At 46.4% G+C, this 20,025-nt stretch overlaps 1 protein-coding gene across 3 annotated transcripts in view; it reads right to left on the bottom strand.

Annotated features, from left to right (window-relative positions):
• Positions 1–479: 479 nt before the first annotated feature.
• FRMD4B (FERM domain containing 4B) overlaps positions 480–20,025 on the bottom strand; it is an 82,190-nt gene continuing 62,644 nt past the window's right edge. For all 3 annotated transcript variants that reach the window (XM_032699288.1, XM_032699289.1, XM_032699290.1), the window contains 12 exons: positions 14,500–14,576; positions 13,877–14,015; positions 13,247–13,388; positions 12,984–13,117; positions 12,776–12,895; positions 11,289–11,517; positions 8,033–8,089; positions 6,424–6,571; positions 5,855–5,980; positions 4,371–5,176; positions 3,671–3,803; positions 480–2,080 (listed from right to left, as the gene is read on the bottom strand). In XM_032699288.1, the coding sequence (XP_032555179.1) occupies positions 1,960–2,080; positions 3,671–3,803; positions 4,371–5,176; positions 5,855–5,980; positions 6,424–6,571; positions 8,033–8,089; positions 11,289–11,517; positions 12,776–12,895; positions 12,984–13,117; positions 13,247–13,388; positions 13,877–14,015; positions 14,500–14,576 (2,232 nt within the window). In that variant the 3' untranslated portion in view covers positions 480–1,959. The remainder of the gene's footprint in view (positions 2,081–3,670; positions 3,804–4,370; positions 5,177–5,854; positions 5,981–6,423; positions 6,572–8,032; positions 8,090–11,288; positions 11,518–12,775; positions 12,896–12,983; positions 13,118–13,246; positions 13,389–13,876; positions 14,016–14,499; positions 14,577–20,025) is intronic.

Genomic DNA, 20,025 nt, shown 5'->3' with positions numbered 1-20,025 from the left:
AGTATTTTCAACAACATGAGGCCACCTTTTACCACTGCCAGGCTGGGGCTGGGCAGCAGGTCCCAGGGATTGTGACCCTCCCATGGGAATGCTGAGTGAGCCCAGCTTGGTTTCCCTCAGGACAGCTGATGGAGAGGCAGAAATTCTGACTTACAGATGTGTTTTGGGAGCCTCTGAAGTGTCCTGGAAAAAGTTTCCCTCAGATGAAGCCACCGACCCTCTGCACCCAACCTAACACCACAGGCCAAAAGAAATCACACCATGGGGATTTATTTTAAAGCCCTGAAATTAACACACACACTGCAGTTTTCCAAGCACTCGAGGAGAAACAGGAGGAATGCTGACGTGGTTTTGGTAGCACACTTTTTAGTTTATTGACCTATACAAAATAATAGGTCTAAAAAATTCAGAAGTAGTAAAAGAATAAGCAAAAAGAGCTTTCGCATTTCTAGAAGGCTATACAAATATGCAAAACCAAGGAAATAAGTTATTTTTTATTTTGTTTTTGTTCGTTTAATTCCAAATCGCGACTCTAATAATACAAACGACTAAGTACCAGCTTAACAAGTGTGTCCTCATGTATATATTACATGCTCTGGAATATTGGTAAAAAAAGTCAAAAAAGTTTATCAGAAACTTTTCTATTCACAATATGAACAAGGAGTAACTAATCCTTTGTATAAAAGAACAAAAGAGCACCATTTCTGGAATCCTGAAGCACAGTACAGCTGAGAAACGAGAGAGATTTTACCGTATGCAGACGAGTCATTGGGAATCTCGCAGGACAACCCATGCCAATTTGTTCCTACAGGTGGATGATGTGAGGTAGGTTTATCCCTCTTCAATCAAGACTGCAGTCACGTTTTTTCCCCCCTACACAAATGGTTTTGTGAAAATGCTGTTCTGTCACTTAGTGACTTTGCAATGCACCTGGCAGTTCAGATGGCTCGCGGTACAATCCTAATGCCCCTCATTTTAAGGCACCCACTTGGCTGTTTGTGTTTGCATCCACCTTCAAATACTGGCCATTACTACCAAATTGTTCCCTGTGTGATCACTGGAGCTCCCCACCGTGGATCCTCGATCCACTGTGACAGAGTAACACGGAATTGTCACCCGATGAACAGGGGTCACCATGCAGCCACTGTGAAAATTTGCCTAGTTCTCCACACAGTTGTACCATGGAAAGGTCATTAAATGTGTCATTATTAATGATGCTTTATCACGGAAAAGAGAGTTCAAACTTTACTGCTTCTGTTTCCAAAATCCACAATCACCTACAGTTTTACACGACATATTGTGTCAGCAAGTTTTCTTTCCAGAACTTGCTTGTGGTGCTAACAAACACTCTTAACAACACCTCGAAAACTGAATAAACTCATTCAAACCTCCATAACAAAAAAAACCCCCAGCCTTCCTTCAACTAATGTTCCAATACTGATTCAGTCACCCTTTGCCTCACTCACACACATAGTATCTATCCTTCATAAGCCTATGAAAGTCCTTCCAGGTTATCATAAGCCATGGCAGAATAAATTTTCATTTTCTTCTTTTTCTTTCAGACATCAGAATTGTGCTCCTAGAATTTCCGATTTTTCCATTACAGTCTTCTTTTCACATTTTTTTTTTTCCTCTGAGGTTTGCCTTCAACATCTTTCAATCTTCCCAAAAAGTGCTTGCTAAATATAAATACTTCAACCAAGTGCTGCATCTAGTCACAGATGAACTGTGGCTTGCCCTGGCTCGTGTGGGCCGTCCGGATTCACAAAGAAACGCCATTCACGGTAAGACTTCTGTCAGTTTGCTACAGTCCCTCTTAATGCTGATTTTAATCTTTCCCAGCAAAACCAGCCTGCTTCCTCTTTTTGTTCAGTTTGGGAGTTCCACCCGAGATCCGCCTCGGAGTCACAGCGTTTTGTGCAAGGCACGCGGGGGCAGGAATGTGGGGCCGCGGGTGGGCTACACGAGCGTCCCGGGCTTGGAGTCCTCGTGCCAGAACAACCTCTGCTCGCTGCTGGGCAAGTCTCCTTCCAACCGATCCTCGTCGTCAGCACCCAGCTGGCTCGGCTCCGTGTACGTTCTGCAAGACAGACACGGCACCAGGGATCAGCTGAGGGTCTTCCCCGGCCCCCCAAATTCATGCACCTCCCTTGGGCTCAAAGCAGTGTTGGTTACTGTGAGTTCACCTCGCTGTAATTTGGCTCCAAACACCAACCCGGTTTTTGTGCCGTAATTAGTAAAATTTGCGTGCAACAGGCACCTCAGCTGATCAACACTGTCACAGAATCATGGAGTGGCTTGGGTTGGAAGGGACCTTAAAGATCATCTTGTTCCAACCCCCTGCCCTGGGCAGGGACACCTTCCACTAGCAGGTTCCAAGCTCCATCCAGCCTGGCCTTGAGCACTGTCAAGACCACTGAACGTACTGATTGCTTGTTTGCCACGATCACATTAAAGCAAAAAATAAAACAGATGAACAATCAGACAAGTGGTTCAGAATACTGAAAATTAATAGCTAATAAACTTCATTTAGATCAAGCTGCCAATATAAGTTAAATTTTTAAACTTCAATTATAGGAAATTAAGAAATTAGTAGGAACTGTATTTTTAAACACTGTTGCTGTAGATATTTTAAACCACTGCAATAAAACAGCCCATAGCATTTCGCTCAGAAAAGCAAAAAAAAAGGATCTAGCAGCAGCTTTTACATATTCTCTTACACTTTCATTTATTTTAAAACAAACAAAATTAAAAATTCAGTATTTTCACACAAGTCTGTCTGGCAGTCAGCACAAACTGCAACCCACAAAGCAGGAGGCACACGTGGGGGTGGGGTACTTACTATGGCTGGCTCCACTTTGCATAAGTGTATTTAAATGTGATGGCATTTGTGGGGGCAGAGTCACTCCCCAGGGCAGGAGCTCTCTGTCCTCATTGCCAACAGACAGCCTACTACAGTGGGGAGGGGAATATGAAAATGCCAAGTCGAAACAGCGAGAGAGTTGCAGGAATTCCTGCAAGGCCCAAGCAGACCCTGTGCTCCCTGCAGCCCCTGGGAAAGCCCTCATGAGCAGGGGGGCTCTGCAAGCAGTAGCAGGTTCCCCCACCTCCTGGATCCAGCTCTGCCAAGGGAGATGCACTTGGCAGAGGTGGTATTGCCTTTGAATGCCAGCACTAAGACGTGAGGCTGTAGAGAGCTGCTTCCTCTCCTTGTTTTTCCAAAAGTTCATCAGCATAAGCACTACAGCTGCAGAAACCCAGCAGGACTGTGTGCTGCCAAACTGCTGATGGGGTACAGGAGAGACCCCCTCAACACAAGGAGTGAGAGGGACTGGGCTCAGTGGGTGCTCTGCCCATAACATTGCTCAGAGCATCACAGTCACCAGGGAGTGTGAGATCTGTGATGGTCCAGCACCAGCCACATGAAAAGGCTGTGCAACCAATGAGTTCATCCTTCACTATGACTGCTCCCTCCTTCCTTGAGAGTCAGTGGTATAGTTAGTGATGGTACAGCTGATCTACTCCACACAGAGAAAACTTGCTCTCAAGACACCGGTTTTACAAGTACTCTTCATCCTGGCTCTTTGAAATAAAGCTGATTTTCTCAGAAGTTTTAAGAGCCTATGAAATGTAGAAGGAGGGGTAGAAAACCCAGATATACTCTACTCACCTGCTCTGCAAAGGAAGGTTGCCATAAACATTCCCATAACAGCTGGCATACGAGGAATGAGACAACGTATCGTAGTCTGAAAGTCCCAGTGCAACTGGGTTTCTCCAGTTCCCAGCAGTGTTTGCAGAAGATGCTGTAAGTTAAAAAAAATAATTACAACAAATTAGATGTTTCTCCAGCTAAATCAGTTGAGACAAACAAGACAATTCTCATCAGTGATCTCTATGGGTTTTTGCAGGACACTCATGCAGACAATGCAAACACAAAACAGGGAGGAAAGTACAGATGGTGTCCTGAAGCCAGGGAATCTCTTTAGAAAGACTTTCTGACCCATTCGGTGGTGTCCACTGGACTGTGTTTTGGAAGCCATCACAGCCACTGCATTTACATGGCATGAAGTTTTGCACATTGCTTCTAGTTGGTAAATACACCTCTTTGAAACACATTTGGCTCTTCGTGCCTCTCTGGATTACTGAGCTTACAAAGAGCAAAAGGCAGTTTTTACCCTTAGGAGAAGGCAACAATCAAGACTTTCTTCCCAAGAATGGAACAAGATCTTACTCGGTTCCTCATCCACCTTTCAAGACAGAGCTCTAGCCTGGCTTTAACTCTGACTTAATTTAGGCAGCAAAGTGAGGCAGAACTGAATGCACAGCAGGGACTTACAAAAACACTCAGCACAGATGAATTCAGACATTACCTGAAGAGAAAGATGACACCCGACTGCTCGGAGAGCACGGCGTCTGCAGACCAGCAAAGCCCAAACTCCTCTGAGATCCTCTGTCAGACTCAAAGCCTGCCTGCAGGCTGTGACCCTGCTCCTTTTGGCTGGAGGCACGTTGGTACCAACCACGGAGATGCTCTGCTACTAAGGCCTTGTGAATGTTTTTGGTTATGTGCTCCGTTTTAGCAACCTGCTTCCTGGGAAGCCGTAGGGTTGCATAGGGGTTGTGTGGTACTCTGTCCACTTCGTCCTCGTGGTAAGCCCTGAATTCCCTGTAACGGTCGTATCCGTAGTGTGCCGATGAGCGGTAGGAGGGATTGACGCTGTACTGCCCCTCCGTGTCACTCTCATAGACATACCCTCCATTGTAATAAACGTCGGGCTCGGTGTACGGGGAATATCCAGAAATATAGTAATTGGAGGAAGGCTGCTCCTGATTTTTGTGGTAGACACCATTGCGGACATCCTTATGGGCGAGGTTTGGCATACTCCCTGAATTTGCGGCGGAAATATTATGTTTCTTTGACCGTCTTCGACCCCTGGTCCTGTTGTCGAGTGTCTGAGTAGTGTAATATGGATTGGGAGTGGGTGTCACGCAGTAATACTCTGCACTTGACTGGCTAGTGTAGGATGATCCGTCGTCGAGGATCTCTGTGCTGCTGCTTCGCTGGGACTTGGAGAGGGTGAAGGCTGACTTTTCAGCGGGAGTCTCGGAGAGCAGGTGGGTTTGGGATTCCAGACTTCCGCTGCGCTGCCGGCAGTGGTGCGGGGAAACATCTGGCCTGAAACAACACAGATGTTGGTCGGCGAAAGGCAGTCACACAACCATACACACAGAGCTGGAGAGAGCATGCATGGACATGTCAGCTGCCTCCTCGATACAAGCACAGTATGAACCCAGCCTTATCTTTCCTCACGGAATATCTGCACCGCAAGAAACTCAGTTTGGCTGAGTTTTTTTATTTGCTGCAGCACTAGGAGATCTCTCGCATAATAATCTGTCACAGTGAGCAAGGTTAATCTGTCACAGGGGTACACACAGCGAAGGTCACAAACACACATTTGGTAATGATTTACAGGAGGGCTCCCTCAGTTTTTAAGCAGGTAAAGCCTACACAAGTAACGAGATAGGAGAAGAACATGGAGAGGTGGGATTCCTGTGGCTCCATCTCCCAAAGCTGCATTACCCCAAACAAACCAACCCTGGGCTCTTGATAACACTGGAAGATTCATAGCATGCCTCCTTCCCCAGCGTGGATTCTCAGCTGTCTAATAATACATGTGAGGTCACATTGCAGCTCTCTTCCCACAGTAATGGCACTAACTTGCACTTTGAGAGCCTGACCCCAACACAGCAGGGAAAGCTGTATGGCAAAGGACCCTTCACCCTGTTAACACCATTCACTTTTATTTTTCTGCTGCCTAAGATGGACATGGCACTCAAAGCAAAGGTCCCTTACTGTAAGTGGCTGCTGCTGTAGGCATTTCGTGTGAGCACAGGGGTTGTGGGCATGCTCCTCCCCCCGTGGGGCTGGGGTGGCCGGTCCAGTGTCCGGTAAGGGCTGCTGTGGGTCGAGAGCACGTCCCTGTAACAGGAGACAACCTCGTTTAGGTTAAACACAAGTTGTGCCACGCTGAGTATGAGCTCCAAAGTCTTGGAGATAAAAAAAAAACCAAAAACAACGAAAGGCAGAGCAAACAGGGAAGGGCATAACTGGATGTGCTTCCCTGTGTAAAGAACAAAGTTGTTAAAAAGGAAGAAAAATTCAACCCCTTCTTGGTCCTCATGGGATGGCTGGCAGGAAAAGCTGCTGCCAAAGGGCAGAAGGGATAGAGTAGGCAACAGAGGAGCAAAGGAATCGAGTTTGAAAATGAAGCATATCACAGCTAAATGGTTACATATGGCTATAATTTGACTTTTGAACTTCCCAGGGAGGAGTGTTCTGCAGCGGCAGGGGCTGGGCAGAAGCAAGATGGAACTCATGCCAGCAGGTTCTCCACCTGCGTGGCAGCAGCAAGATGTGCCTACCTGGAGTGTCTGGTTTCCAAGAGCTGCTCGTTTATGGATGACTTTCTGAGATGAATTCTCTCCACCCCGAGGGACTTTGGTGGAGGAAGTCTTGGAGAAAGCTGTGCAGAGCTGGGTCTCTGTGCTGCCACAGGAAGCGATTCACTGACTGTTGGAAAGGAATATGTATTTTGTTAGCAAAATCCTTGGTGGTTTTGCCCTGTATACAAATCCGTGGCCCCTAAGGAGGACTTTGCACTCCAGAGACAAGGGCAGAAGCTGTGGGTCTAGAAAGGCTCTCCTGCCTGCACTGAGCTCTCTTGCACGTGGACAGGACATTGTGGAGGCTCCTACAGATCCCAGCACCACTAACTGCTACAGAGATTACACCCAGCTTGGGGCTGTGCCAGATCACAAAACGGAACTTCCTTGGAAAAACTCTGTTTGCAGAGCAATCCTTTCCAGGGCCAAGCAGGCAAGCTTAGCCTCTGCAAAGACCAGCTCCCACCCCTCACCTTCCAACTCTTACTTGAAAATGACATTTTAAGAATTAGTTTTGAAATAAAACCTAAAAGGGACTGACTTCAAAAGCGACTGAATGAGCAAAGAAAACTGACAGACAAATTTGGCTGAAGGCAACTGGGAAGATGCTGGTTTGATCCTTGTTCTCACTTTGCTTAGGGCACAACTCAGGTCCCGACAGAGCCAACAGGAAACTCCAACTAATACATATAAATGCAGGTCGAGCATCACAGAGAACATGTTCACAAGCCTGGCTCTAATTCTACTTGTACAAGCAGGAATCAGGTGTAACTCCATTTTAAAGCACCAGATGGGTTGTACCAGTGTAAAACTGGGACAAAGTGAGATCAGAATCAGGCCCCAACTGAAAAGTGAGTAATAATTTAGATAATGTTTGTCCCCAAATGATGATTAGCCAGTTTAAGGGAGAGGCAAGCCAAGACCTTTCCACCTGGTGGAACAGGGCGTGAGTATACGTCTGTGGGTGTGTGTGTGAAATGAGCAAGCTGAGCAAACACCAACCCAAGCAAGATGCAAGCTCACTAGGGAACGGATAAATGTAAACAGTGCTAATATCTGTGACTATTCTACTTTTCTGTAAGTTTTATAGTAGCTGTGAGGACAGAAGGGTTGGGCTAACCCTCCAAGCTTCTGAAGTCCTTCAGCCTCTTATCCAGTTCTGGCCAGGTCCTATGGATCTAGTATTTGACATCCACAGTGCCCTCAGCTTGCAGGTTGGTCGTGTTAAAACCAACTTCCTTCTCTAAAGATGACTCAGATCAGCTTACAGAGCAGAAACTTTCAAGAACTAATCCATTAAGAGAAAAGACATTCCTGATAAGCTGTTATTCCTCTGCTACAAAGTAATTTATCAATGAAAGCCACCAATATAATGGAATCATAGAATGATTTATGTTGGAAGGGGCCTGAAAGATCATCTAGTTCCAAACCCCTGACACAGGCAGGGACACCTTCCACCTAGACCAGGTCACTCAAAACCCCATCTAACCTGAACACTTCCAGGGATGGGAAATGCTAAAGGACATTAAGTCAAAGGAATGACTCTGAATGGACACACTTCATAGGAAGAAAAGGATAAACATCATACCATCATCATAGGTGGTTGTGTCAGACAGGGAGCTGCTCTCAGATGGAATTATGTCATCTGTGAATGAAAACAAACACTTTAAGCATAGGAGGTCCAACATCAACTTCAAAATATCCTAATACAGTTCATTTTCTACAGTTTCAGAGTCAGCTACTATCTGTAATGCTGCAATCCATATGCTTTAGCCCCACAACCTGAAGACAGTCCTGCTTCGTGTCATCCCCTCGTGTCTTTGCTGCAGCTCAGCAAGTGACCCAGGCAACTATCAAAGGAGATTTTTTTTTTCATCTGCAGCAGGAATCAGGCCAAGATTTACAAGGGTGTTTTCCACCCAGCTTCTAACAGATCTCACAGGGTGTTTTGGAGATCAGGAACCTACACAGACATGTAGATCTTGGCTGTTAGCATCTAATCTCCTCCAGGTACACCTGAAACCCCATCAGGTAGGTGCAAAAAGCCTTTTGAAATTTGGCATTTGTTTTTGAATGTTTCATCAGCAGATTCTGTTTCAATTAAATTAATATCAATCCAGAATAATTCCACTGATTTCCATCAAGTTATTGCAAATTCCAGCAACACAGAAAGCAGGAACTGTTGCATGGACGTACAAATTTTTCCTTTCTTTTACATTTTATTATTTATTCAAAGCACTTCACAAGGCACCTGCCTGTCCTCTCACCTTGATACTACACACTGCATCTCATTGAGAAACAGCCTGTCCTCGCTAAGGTTTGGAGCAGACCAGCAGCAGCAGAGAAATGAGGCTGCACTAGAGATAATTAACCCATAGAAGAATCTGTTGCTAGGCTGTTTCTGGCAAGATTCAGCACTGGTGGGATAAAAAGTCCCCATGAACTTCCATGCATAAGAGAAAGGAAGTAACAAAAGATGACAGTGGCATGCAGTCTATGACACCTAGCTCTCCCAACAGCCATCAGGAGCACAGGCAATGTAAGCTGCTCCCCTGCTGTCACAATTTGCTGCAAGGAAAGGTCCGGCTACAAGAATTTGGTAAAGAGAGCAGCTGTTCAAGAACAGCAAAAATCAGGGCTGGCCCCTGCCCTGGAGGGACTTGTCAGACCACCGAGGATGGGCTGCAGCTCTCTTTGCAACCTGACACCGGGAAAAAAGCTTCAGGGGAGCCAATTCATGTGGATTTGACCATGGGGTGGTAAAGATGGAACTGGGTCCAGTGCAGGGAGAGAAGAAAACCTGCCTAGGAAAAGAAAAAAGCTAAAGCCTAAAGCTACACTGCTGGTTTCAGGTGGGGTCTGCAGTGCTGACATATTCAGATATGCTGACATATCTGAATTTAAGTCCCAAATCCGTGCAATTCCCTGCAAAAGGGGAAGAAACTCTGGGCTACAGAGGAAGTGAAGGAAAGAGAAAGTGGAACGTGGGGAGCAGTCCAGTATTTTCTTCACCTCCTATCCCTTGGGGCTGGGAGGAAAAGAGCTATTGTTTGATTCAATAAATCAATGGTACTATGTAACACATTATTTCCAACGAGTCATCCCCCAAACTCACAGACACAAGTGACTCATCACTGCTCAGCCTTCTGAAAGCTGTACCTTGAGCCTGAGAGTACCACTGGTCATGGTGACAAGTTTACACATAAAATCAATTATCGAAGCAGACAACAGCTCTGCTTCAGGTAAACAAATACACACTGCAGTGCAACAGCCTGGAACTGGAAGGGATGCAGCTGCTTATTGCTGGCTAAGTATTCACTGTCTTGCAGTCTCTAACTCCTGGGAGACCCTCCCAGATACAGAATCTGGTCCCTTCTGGCTGTGCCCACCTTCTCAGATAGCAAACAAGGATGTCATGTACTAAATGATGGCATAAATGCATAAGGACCAACTCCCAAGTTGCTTGTTTGCACAACAGGACAGAAAGCTGCCAGCAAAAACAGCAGCAGCCTGGATGGATGCTGCCTCACTGGGCTCTCACTGCTCACTGCCCTTCCTGCTCGTTACCACACACCACGTGTCGCAGGTAATACAGGACCTTTCACAATCAACATCCAAACTGGTGAGCAAGAGACTGGAAAAACAGATGTTTCCTTCCTCTCTGTCAATCAGGAACTAGCTGGGCCACATTAAATAGGGATCATCAGCCTTTCAGAGTAAGCACCTTGTGATGATGGACAGCCCAGCACTGCCACGGTGTGTTGATGGGTAAGGATCCAAACTAAGCCCTCAACAGCAATGGGACATGGTAAAGGTTTCCCCAACAGACATCTGGCACAGGAGAAGGGTCTCTTCCAGGGAAAACACATACTGGCAACAGGTCATGTCTCAAGGGCCACTAAGAGGGTACCAACATAAACAGCAGAAAAATCTTGCATTTTCTTTCCCACCTTGTAATTCCCAGGAAAAACCTCACTGACCTCACAAAACAGCATTTCCTTGCTGACAAGGGGGGGGGAGAATAAATCAATTAAACATTAGCAATTATCCCCATATATTTTCCATGAATGGGAGAAGTAATACATGACCTAAAATTGTTAATAACTGTACAGACTAGAAGAGTCACAATACCCTGAGTTTTCACTACTCCCAAACTCCTTCAATTGCCTTGGATACTAGCAGGTTTCCACACATTATCCTATGAAGCAGAAAGAACCTTACCTCCCTTAGGAAAATCACATTTTCAGAATGGAGGAGCCAAGGGTATCTGCTTTCACCATGCTCATCACTGGCAAACAGATTTAGTAAAAAATCTGTTTGCTACTATTTACATTCATCAGCTCCTGAACTTCACTTATGTCTTTCAGGAAATCAAGAATCTCGAATCAAGAAACAATGTCTTTGATCCTTATTTCCCGGATTCTGCAGAAAAATTTGCCCACTCTATTTTTGCTCAAACTGGAGTGCTGTGGGAGGGAAGGGGGAGAGATTTTGCATGTGGCAGCTCAGACAAGCAGCTGCACTCAATACACCAGGAATTCAGGCACCAGAAAAGCTTCATCCAAGCTGTTCCTGCCAGCCTTTTTGTGTACAGCACCTTCAGTCCATACGTGGTGCTTGAACTTGTCTGCACTTGTTCCTAAAACTGTGGCTTGCTCTGCCCCCAGCCTACAGCAGTGCACTGAGCGTATCAGATGCAGCAATTGCATCTTTTATTTTCTTATCTAACTGCCTTAGAGAAGATAAAAACCATATAGAGAAGATGTAAACAAAGCTTCTAAGTAAGCCAAATTATTTCCCCCCTCTCCTGTTTTCATCAGAACACGGGGAATTCTCCTGCTTACCTGGTAAAGCAAGAGTTGATTTCTGGGTTGGTTTTTTGCCACACTTGATTCTATATTCATTTATGGAATTTTCTATCTCTTGCAGCTTTTTTACAGCATCAGCATACTCTTGCTTTCTTTTCTTCTTCACATTTTTGCAGAGGTCTGGCTCACTGGCAAGTTTCTTTGCAGCTTCCACCAGCTTCTGGTGTATGATAAAATTGCTCTCCAAGTCCTGCAAAGTAGGATCCTGCAAATTTGTGACATGAGTTATTTCCTCATACTCCAGGTAGAAATTATCAATGAAGGTTATTAAATAGAACATCTATTTTGGTGGTAATGAAATGAAATCTTGAGCACAAAATACAGAAATACCAAAGTTTATACACAAGAAAAATCTCAGCATATGAAACTCTTAGGTCTTATTTCTATGACTAGCATAAGATTATGAGATCTCTTGGGCAAGGTCCAAAGTTCTCAAGCCTGGGTGACATAACACGGACACTTAAATTCAAGTTTAGGCTGCTACACCTCCTGCTGTGATTCCAACCCTGAAAACATCTGTTCAAAATCTCTCTCCACTTTGGAGAAAATAAAAATGGAAATTTGTATCACCATACCTACGTAACAGGGAGTTGGAGGCTTTAATTAATTGTTTGTAAACTGCTTTGAGAAGCTCAGATGAAAGGCACTGCAGAAGCGCTAAGCAACACGTTATTAAATCTGGTCAGCAGGATTTTGGTTTAATAGCATTTAAGCAGTCCCATAAAATCACTCTGCTGCAGACACGGAGCACACCAGCCCTGCCAGCCAGGGCAGCAAGTTTCTGGTGAAAGACAGATGCCAAGTGCCCCACACCTACTTACTGCTCGGATGATACAGCTTGTTAACAAATCTCACAAGGGATGAGGGGGAATGATGTGCATCCAGAAACTGCAAATATCTGAATTACCATATCACCCGAGTCAGTCTCTGCCAGCAAAGTTCATTTCAGCTTCTTGAGCAACACACAGAGGTTTTACTTAGGTGGAACCTGCATTAAGCTAGAGATAAAACTCCTCCTCCTGTCACCTGCCACACAACTATGCTCACAAACAGATGATTTTGCAAGGGGGACAGTGCACACCCCTGCCACCTTCTGGGTTCAAACACAATCCCAACACAACGCAAGTCAATGTTCCAGAAAAGCTCAGAGCCATGGGCTGCCAAATTGCATTATGCACCTGCTCTCCTCTAATTAGCAGTAAAATGTCCATTAAAATTCATGCAGCATGGACAAATCAGAGGTTCAGGTTGGGAGAACTTAAGGCCTTTTCAAACAGCCAATTTCCTGGTCATTTCAAAGGCAAAAGAAGGGCAGCACCCATCTAAATTTCCCACTCTGTGCAAGTGACTGTCCCAGCTGCCTCCTCTTAAACACCCAGGGAAGAGCTGGATAATTTACAAGTGGCTTTGGCCACTGGTCTAGCCACCCCACCCCTGCTGTGAAAACAAAGTGTCACGCTCACCTCTTCACTTGGGAGCAGGTTGTCATCCAGCTTGAAGGCTGTGCCAACACGTCTTCTGACCTGGGGAGGTTCCTCTCCAGCACTCAGAGGATACTCCTTGGGCATCTTGCCCGTCAGCTCCTGGGGAACAGAGAGGGTCCAGGTAAAGTCCAGTGGGAGAGGAGGGTTCCCACCCATCCGACCCCAGCGTAAGGTGCAGTTCTCTCACCGCCTCTCGCAGGCAGATTTTCTTCAGCTCCTCAACTTTCTGAAGCAGTTTTTCCTGAAGGAGTTTCTCTTTCCTCTTTAGTTCCATAATTTTCTCCTTCTTTTGTTCTTCACTGACCTCTGAATCTTGAGAGCCTAAAAAACACACTCTATATAAGAGGATTTCCAGGTAAAAGCCATTTTTATCATCTGCTAGTCTCCCTTTTAATACACACAAGCCCCACTGTACTTGGCTACCTCACATTTGCACACAGTATATATTACCTGATGAGATCAAACTGCCATTGCTGGCCATGATAAGCTGGTTCTTGGCCTCCAATGTCACCAGCTTTGAAACTTTTGGTGTTCCCATCTCTGTCAGGTCCATGGCAATATCATCCAAACTTCTGGCTGAAGGAATTTTTGCCTGAAGGAGTTAAAAAAAAAAAAAAAAATCCAGCCTCATTGAGTTACCTCTAATTAACTTCAGAACATCATACAAGATGACGTCTCACACCTCATCTACCGCAAAATTAAGGGCTAAAGAAACAGCATCAGTCCTGCCATCCCTCTCTCCTCTGCCCCAAAACCTGAACCAATCTCCCAGCTCAAAAATCTCTTTGCTGTTTGCACCGTGTTCAAAACAAACACAGGAAGGAGACAAAAGAAAAAGCAGATTAAACACCCAGACGTGGGAATTCCCTCTTCTGTAATTATACTTCCACAGCCCTTAATTGCAGGAGGCTAAAATGGATCGAATAGCAATACTGTCACTAATAGACTGTTCAAAAAGCTGACAAAAACAATTTGTAGTTTTTCTCTGGAGAGTAGTTCATTTGTGGAAAAACATACACCAAAGTATATACAGGAAAGGTGTTGAAACTCATGTCCTCAGTAAAATGCCTTATAACTTACTTTGCTTTGCTTTCTGTCCAAGTAAAACTGGTGTTGACTGATTGCCATCACCCAGATGGACTTGATCAGGGAAGTGTTTGCATACCAGGTCTGCACTACCAGTCCACTCTGACCAAAGGTCCTTCTTGACACCGAAATTCTGAGGAGGTGAAAACAAATGCAATTTCAAGACAGGTCTTTAAAGTCCCAAATGCCTCTCTCTTAACCGGGCAAGGCTCAGCCTTTGGAGGTGCAAAAACTCAGATTTCCTCCTCCCCATCACCCAGTGCTGCTGCAAATTTGGCCACGGCAAACAGTCCTCCCTCTGCTCCACAAACTCCCCCAGTGGACACCACAGGCAGTCTGAGAGGACACCCAGAGTTGTAACACATCAGCAGTCTCTCCAGCTTGCCCGTTACGACTGTGACCTTCCCTCTGCAGCATCCCAGCGCTGCTCTTTACCCACAGCCCGGATCCAGCCCCTGCCAAATGCCGGATCAGGATCAGTGCTAAAGCCCAAATTAAACTCCTATCTGTGTTGAACTCAGAGACACCTCCCAGCCCATCCACCAACACCAGATGATGAATCCCCACTCTGTGGTAAAGATTCATCCTGCTGGCAGAACTGCCTCCTCCAGCCTTACCTGCGGGGATCGTGTACTTCCACAGCAAATTTCTTCTCACGGAAATAGAGATTTTCCAGCTGTTTCCATTGAAATAGCTAGGAGAATTGGGAGAGAGAAGCAGAAGACCATCAATAAAAAATCACCAGACCTCTCTCCCCAAGGTGATATAATCTCAGCAAATCACAATTCCTGTGTGTCCTCAGCTATGGCATGGACTGAGCAACAACAACATTCATTAAAAGAAGCACATAAATATAAATATGAAGGATGTCCCTCCAGTAATTTCACACTCTTACAGACAATGCATTGCAAATTGAGGATTCTGCCAGTGACAACATCCGTCTCCACCAATACCACATTTAATTTCACTCCAAGAAGTTCCCAGAAGTCTTATGAGGGCAGATCAAGTCCTTTTGTCTCTGATCAAAACCGAAAATCTCTTTACAAAGTAATTGCACAGACACCTATGGTCCTTCAGTCAGAACATCCCAAGGGAATGGCAGCAGCTTGGGAAAACCAAGACTTTGCACTTCTGAAGACAGTGTGTGAGAGATCCAGAGTGACATTCTGGAGCAGGGGTATACCATGTACAGAGAGAGAGTGGCCACAGGAGGAAGCCATCCCCCAGCACACATGTCTGCTAGAAAATTACATATTTCCTGCAAAGTACTAGTTGGGAGAAGAGATCAAAGGCAGTCAGGGCTTGGCAGCTGCACCCATGGGATCAGAATTTCATATGAATCTGCTCTCCCTTTGCACCAGCACCAGCCACCCTCTGAGGATGATCCATCAGGGGCTGCATCTTCTCAGCCCAGCCTTGGCCAAACTGTTCCCTGGCCCCTCAGTGCAGGTCTGGGCAGCACCACCTCCTGCCCCTCTCCAGCAGTGCCAGGGTGCCTGGGCAGACACGGGGTCTGTATGGGTGTCCCCAGGGATGTCCCCTGAGGATGATGGGGTGCACGGGTGCAGCAGCACGCTGCAGTTTACATCCAGCTGCTTTCCAGAGCTACAGCCCACACGGAGGTACCGGAGGTACTTCCATCCAGGCTGGGCAGGCAGGGACAGCATCCAGTTACAAATCAGCCTCCAACACCAGCAATCCAGCCAAGGCACCCAGTGACTCCCCCCTTCCTCAGTGGAGTTTTTCCAAAGCCTCCAAGGGTGCAGTCACCACACTAGAAACCCCCAAGACACATAACATTCCCGCTGACCTCTGCCAAAACCTGACTTGCTTATGCTCCCTCCCACTACAGAAGCACTTCAAGTTTTGTAAAAAACGTGTTCCACTGTGCTGCATCTGAAACATTCTTAACACAATGAAGCATAGCCCAGTGCATGTGCTTGGGGGGAAAAGTGGTTTTCAGCAGCCTTTCCCTCTGTTCAATGGAAGGTTTCCTTTCCAGGACTACAACTGAGTACTGAAACATGCTATAGGAAAAGTGAAGCAAGTGGAAATGCAATTTACTTAAATTAATAAATCAGGTTCCAGAAGATCCTGGAAGTTTCACTCTGCTCCTTAAATAAGTTCGTCTTACAGCCCCTCTGCCCAATCACACCGCTCTCGGAAATGCCTCTTTACAATCTGGCACCAGACTTTTAAACAAATACATTTTAAAAGATACAAAAGGAAACAGCCCAAGCATTATGTCAGGACATTGAGCAACAGTGCCCGTGGGTGCTCCAGCAGGCAGGGATCCCAGCACAGGCCCGGCTGCTCCCCCCATCCCGCACTCACCTCCCTGCAGGACTGATCCCGGATTCCCGGCCCCCCTGGGCAGTATCAGGGGCAACATGAGTAGAGCAGAGCTGAGGTGCCCGTGCAGTCCTCTGTGTCCCTCTCGTGCTGCTCTGCTTTGGCGGCTTCGCCTCCCACTGCTGACACACTCCTGACATCACCAGCTCCGCTGCAACGCCTCCCACACACCCTTTCCCCGATAAAGGGAAAACCCAACAGAGGAGGGAACAGAGGCAGCTTCTACCGAGGGGCTGCACCCCTTCGAGCACCCTGAGCCCTTGTGGGGGGTGAGGTGGGAGCAGGGTGGTGCAGGGGGCTGCCATGGGGTCCGCACGGTGCCGTGTCCCAGCCCCGCTGCCCTTGACTCACACCCCAGAGGCAACAGGTTCGACCAGAAGCATCATCGCGGCGTTCCCGGCCGATCCCGGCGCCCGCTCCCACGCTCGTAAAAGCGATGGGCGTGCTTCAAACATGACCTCTGGAAAAAAAACACCTCTTATCGTCGCGGGTGATGACTCCCTGTCCCCTTTATCACTTCCTTTGGGTTTTTCCCCTCCGGACGCGCTCGACATTCCCGAGGGCTGCGGCAAAAGGGGCCACCTGTCCAAAGGGCAGCAGGGCGTGATGAGGGTCGCATTTTCCAGGGCAAAATGGAGCAGCCCCACCACCTGGAGCAGCCTCACCACCGGGAGCAGCCTCCTGCCCAGACAAGAGGGACATACCAGCACTCCAAGGGTCCGGGGGGACCCTTCCATGAGCCTGTGCAAATCCCACACCACGATCATCTGCGGTGCTGAGAAGGAAAAAAAAACCCAACCCTTTGCATTTTTAAGAAAACCTGCATGGAATTGCCTCAGGATGTGGGTAGAGCTTTGCCCCATTTCCTCCCCACCCTGTGAGATCCATCCCAGCCCAAAAGGAGCTGACAGGCGCCCCAAGCATTTGCAGCTGGGTACATTCAGCACAAAGACATCTGCCTTCCTGCCCAAAGACTGGGATAACTCCAGCTCCCCCATCTGCTGCTCCTCAGCAGGAGAGACGGGGGAGCAGTATTTGTAATTCTGCACCCAGGACACATTTTTGCTTTTATGGACTGAAAAGTGCCCTGTCCTTAAACTATCCCACTTAAGAACAATATAAGCTCCTTAGCAATCAGCTCCTCTGACAAACTCTCCTAAGTCAGGTCCTTAAAAAAAAAGGCTGATGACTAAATGAGCAACTCCAGAACAAGTTGTGAGCTAATAGTATTTATTCAGATGCACTTAAAAATAATCTTGAATAAAGTGTTAAAAGTTTCTGCCTAACATGCCTGGATTCATGAAGACAAGAAAAAAAAATGGCCTCAATACAAAGGGGGAAAAAAAGTAATAAACTTCTTCCCCTAAATTTTTCTAATTTGTGGTCAAAAGGCAACACTTGGGAAACTGTCACTGCACTAAAGATATCCTGCTCCCTTCAAATACTCCCTAACCCTGTACAGACATGTTCCTAAATAATTCCTAATTTCAATCTCACCTAAACTGCATGCATATTTAAAGACAAAAGAGTTGTAAAAAAAAAAAATAAAATCTGGAAATCTGGAACTGGTTTTTGAGGGCTGGAAGAACAATTAGGAATAATTAAAATGTTTTTGTGGAAGTTTTGCAATGTATGTTCCCTTTAACCAGGTGATTAAGTCCACCTGAGCTAATTAATGTTTTCTTAATAGCCTTCCCATCCATGTAGGTTGCCAGATTCTTAAAAGCTCCTGAAAATTCCCACTGAGCATCACAGGGGTTGCCTGTCTGACTCTTTGGGAAGAATTTGGTTTGGCCATGGTTGGTTTCCTGGGTCTTCTTGGAAAAAGCGGAGGTGCAGCTCTGATCACACCTCATTACTCAGGCACCTCTGTGTACCAGCCAGACTCCTACCACCCAGCTGCTGCTTTCCCAGCACACAAGTTTAGGCTTCCTGCATTTCTACTGCGATCCTCTTCCAGATACTAGGGAACACTGAATGAAAAAAAGAGATCACCCTCTTTCCTGTACAAAAAGAGCTGTAACTGTGGTCCAAGGTGACCAAGCAGACACAGACTGCCTAAATGGTGAGGCACATTGATAAAAGAAGCAGCTGGCTTTTTACCTGGCTGATCTTGCATCCAGTTTTGAATAAAATGCAAGTTTGTCTGGGCCTGACAGCAGGAGCAAACTGGCTTGGAAAAACGGCTCCATCAGGATTGCAGGCAGGAGCTGGCAGAGCCCCCTCCCTGAGAGGTGTTCAGGAGAGCTGCTCCAGGGCCCTGGCTCAATATTCCTATGAGCCTGTTGGATTTTGCTTAAAAAAAAAAAATTATTCTAGGGTCTTTTTTCTGATTTTTTTTTTGTTTTTTTTGCAAGGAGGTGAAAATCCGAAGAGCAGCTGAGCGAGGAGCTGTGTGGCCACACACTGCTGTGCCAGGCACAGTACATGCCAAGGTCGCACCTGAGATCTTTCCAAGGCTGATGGCAAATCCTGACCAATAGCTAAATTACCCAGATCTCCGAATTTCCACCCAAGGGATCACTGGGTAAGGTCAGCATGGAAGTGCAAGCCACACTGCAGTGTTTGTAGCAGCCTTTGCCTCGAGAAGCGCTTCCAAAGCACCTCATGGTACGTGCAGTGCTCATGAAGAGGTTCTGCAACCAGCACCTCAGGAACTGGCTGGGAACAGCAATCTGCAGACAAATCTGGCAATTCAGAGCAAGGAAACATAAAAGAATCCTGCCCACAGGAATGCACCCCACCCGACGAAGGAAATTACCACCCTGCCAGCAGCGCTGGAAGGAGGGCTGTGTTTCGGCCCCTCTGCTGCACTTTGCTGTCTGCATCCTGCCTTCAACTGGGATCTTTCTGCTTTATACTGCTATGCCTGGCTGTGGAGGGAGGCATTGGAGGAGATGGCAAGACAGCCAAAATGCCCCACCTGCAGCAACTTCTGAGGGAAGGAGGCAGACAGCTCCCACCTGTGCCAGCATAATCTGGCAGAGCTCACCTGCAGGCATCCTTCATCTCTTAAATATTAAGCCAGTCCTCTAAAAAGCTCTTCAATCACATTTTTTTTTCCTAATACATTATGATCAGTCCCTGCCTGGTCCTCACTAGCATTGGTATTAATGAGATACATCTCAGCACCAAACTGTCCCCAAACGTGTGTTTTGGGGCAGGTGATCTTCAAGCAACTTTCTGCACATCTGGAAAGAACTGAGTTTCAGAGCAGTCTCATAACAGCTCTGTGTTTATTTTAACTAATTATGTGAGCTTAGTATCTTCTGTCTAAACCAAAGGCTTGGTGAGAAATAAACACCATAAAAGAAATTTCTGCCTAATTAGAACTGTCTGAGAAGCCAGTGCTGCTGTGCTCTGAACCATTCAACAAAGCAGGACAGCAAATTTACATGAAGTAAATGTTCTGCAAGGGAAAACTTTCAGCATCAGCTCTTAGCATATGTTGAATTAAGAGCGATATATCATAATAACTCCTCACAGCTCAGGAGCAATGCAACCCAACAAAGAAAAAGTCAGGCAAAAACGTCAAGAGGCTTGTGTGGATGAGCAAGAAGCTCCTGAAGGAACTCAGACACAAAAAGGAACCCTACAGAGGGCGGGAGGAATACACAGAAATTGTCTGAACAGCCAGGAATCTCATTAGGAAACCTAAAGCCCTGATAGGATTAAATCCAGTCAGGGAAAAGTTCTTTTTTGCGAGGGTGGTGAGGCCCTGGCACAGGTTGCCCAGAGAAGCTGCGGATGGTCTGTCCCTGGAAGTGTTCAAAGCCAGGTTGGATGGGGCT

This window comes from Chiroxiphia lanceolata, chromosome 11 (genome assembly GCF_009829145.1).
Source record: "Chiroxiphia lanceolata isolate bChiLan1 chromosome 11, bChiLan1.pri, whole genome shotgun sequence".
In the NCBI taxonomy this organism is placed as follows: domain Eukaryota; kingdom Metazoa; phylum Chordata; class Aves; order Passeriformes; family Pipridae; genus Chiroxiphia; species Chiroxiphia lanceolata.
This window is presented reverse-complemented; position numbering and strand designations above follow the sequence as displayed.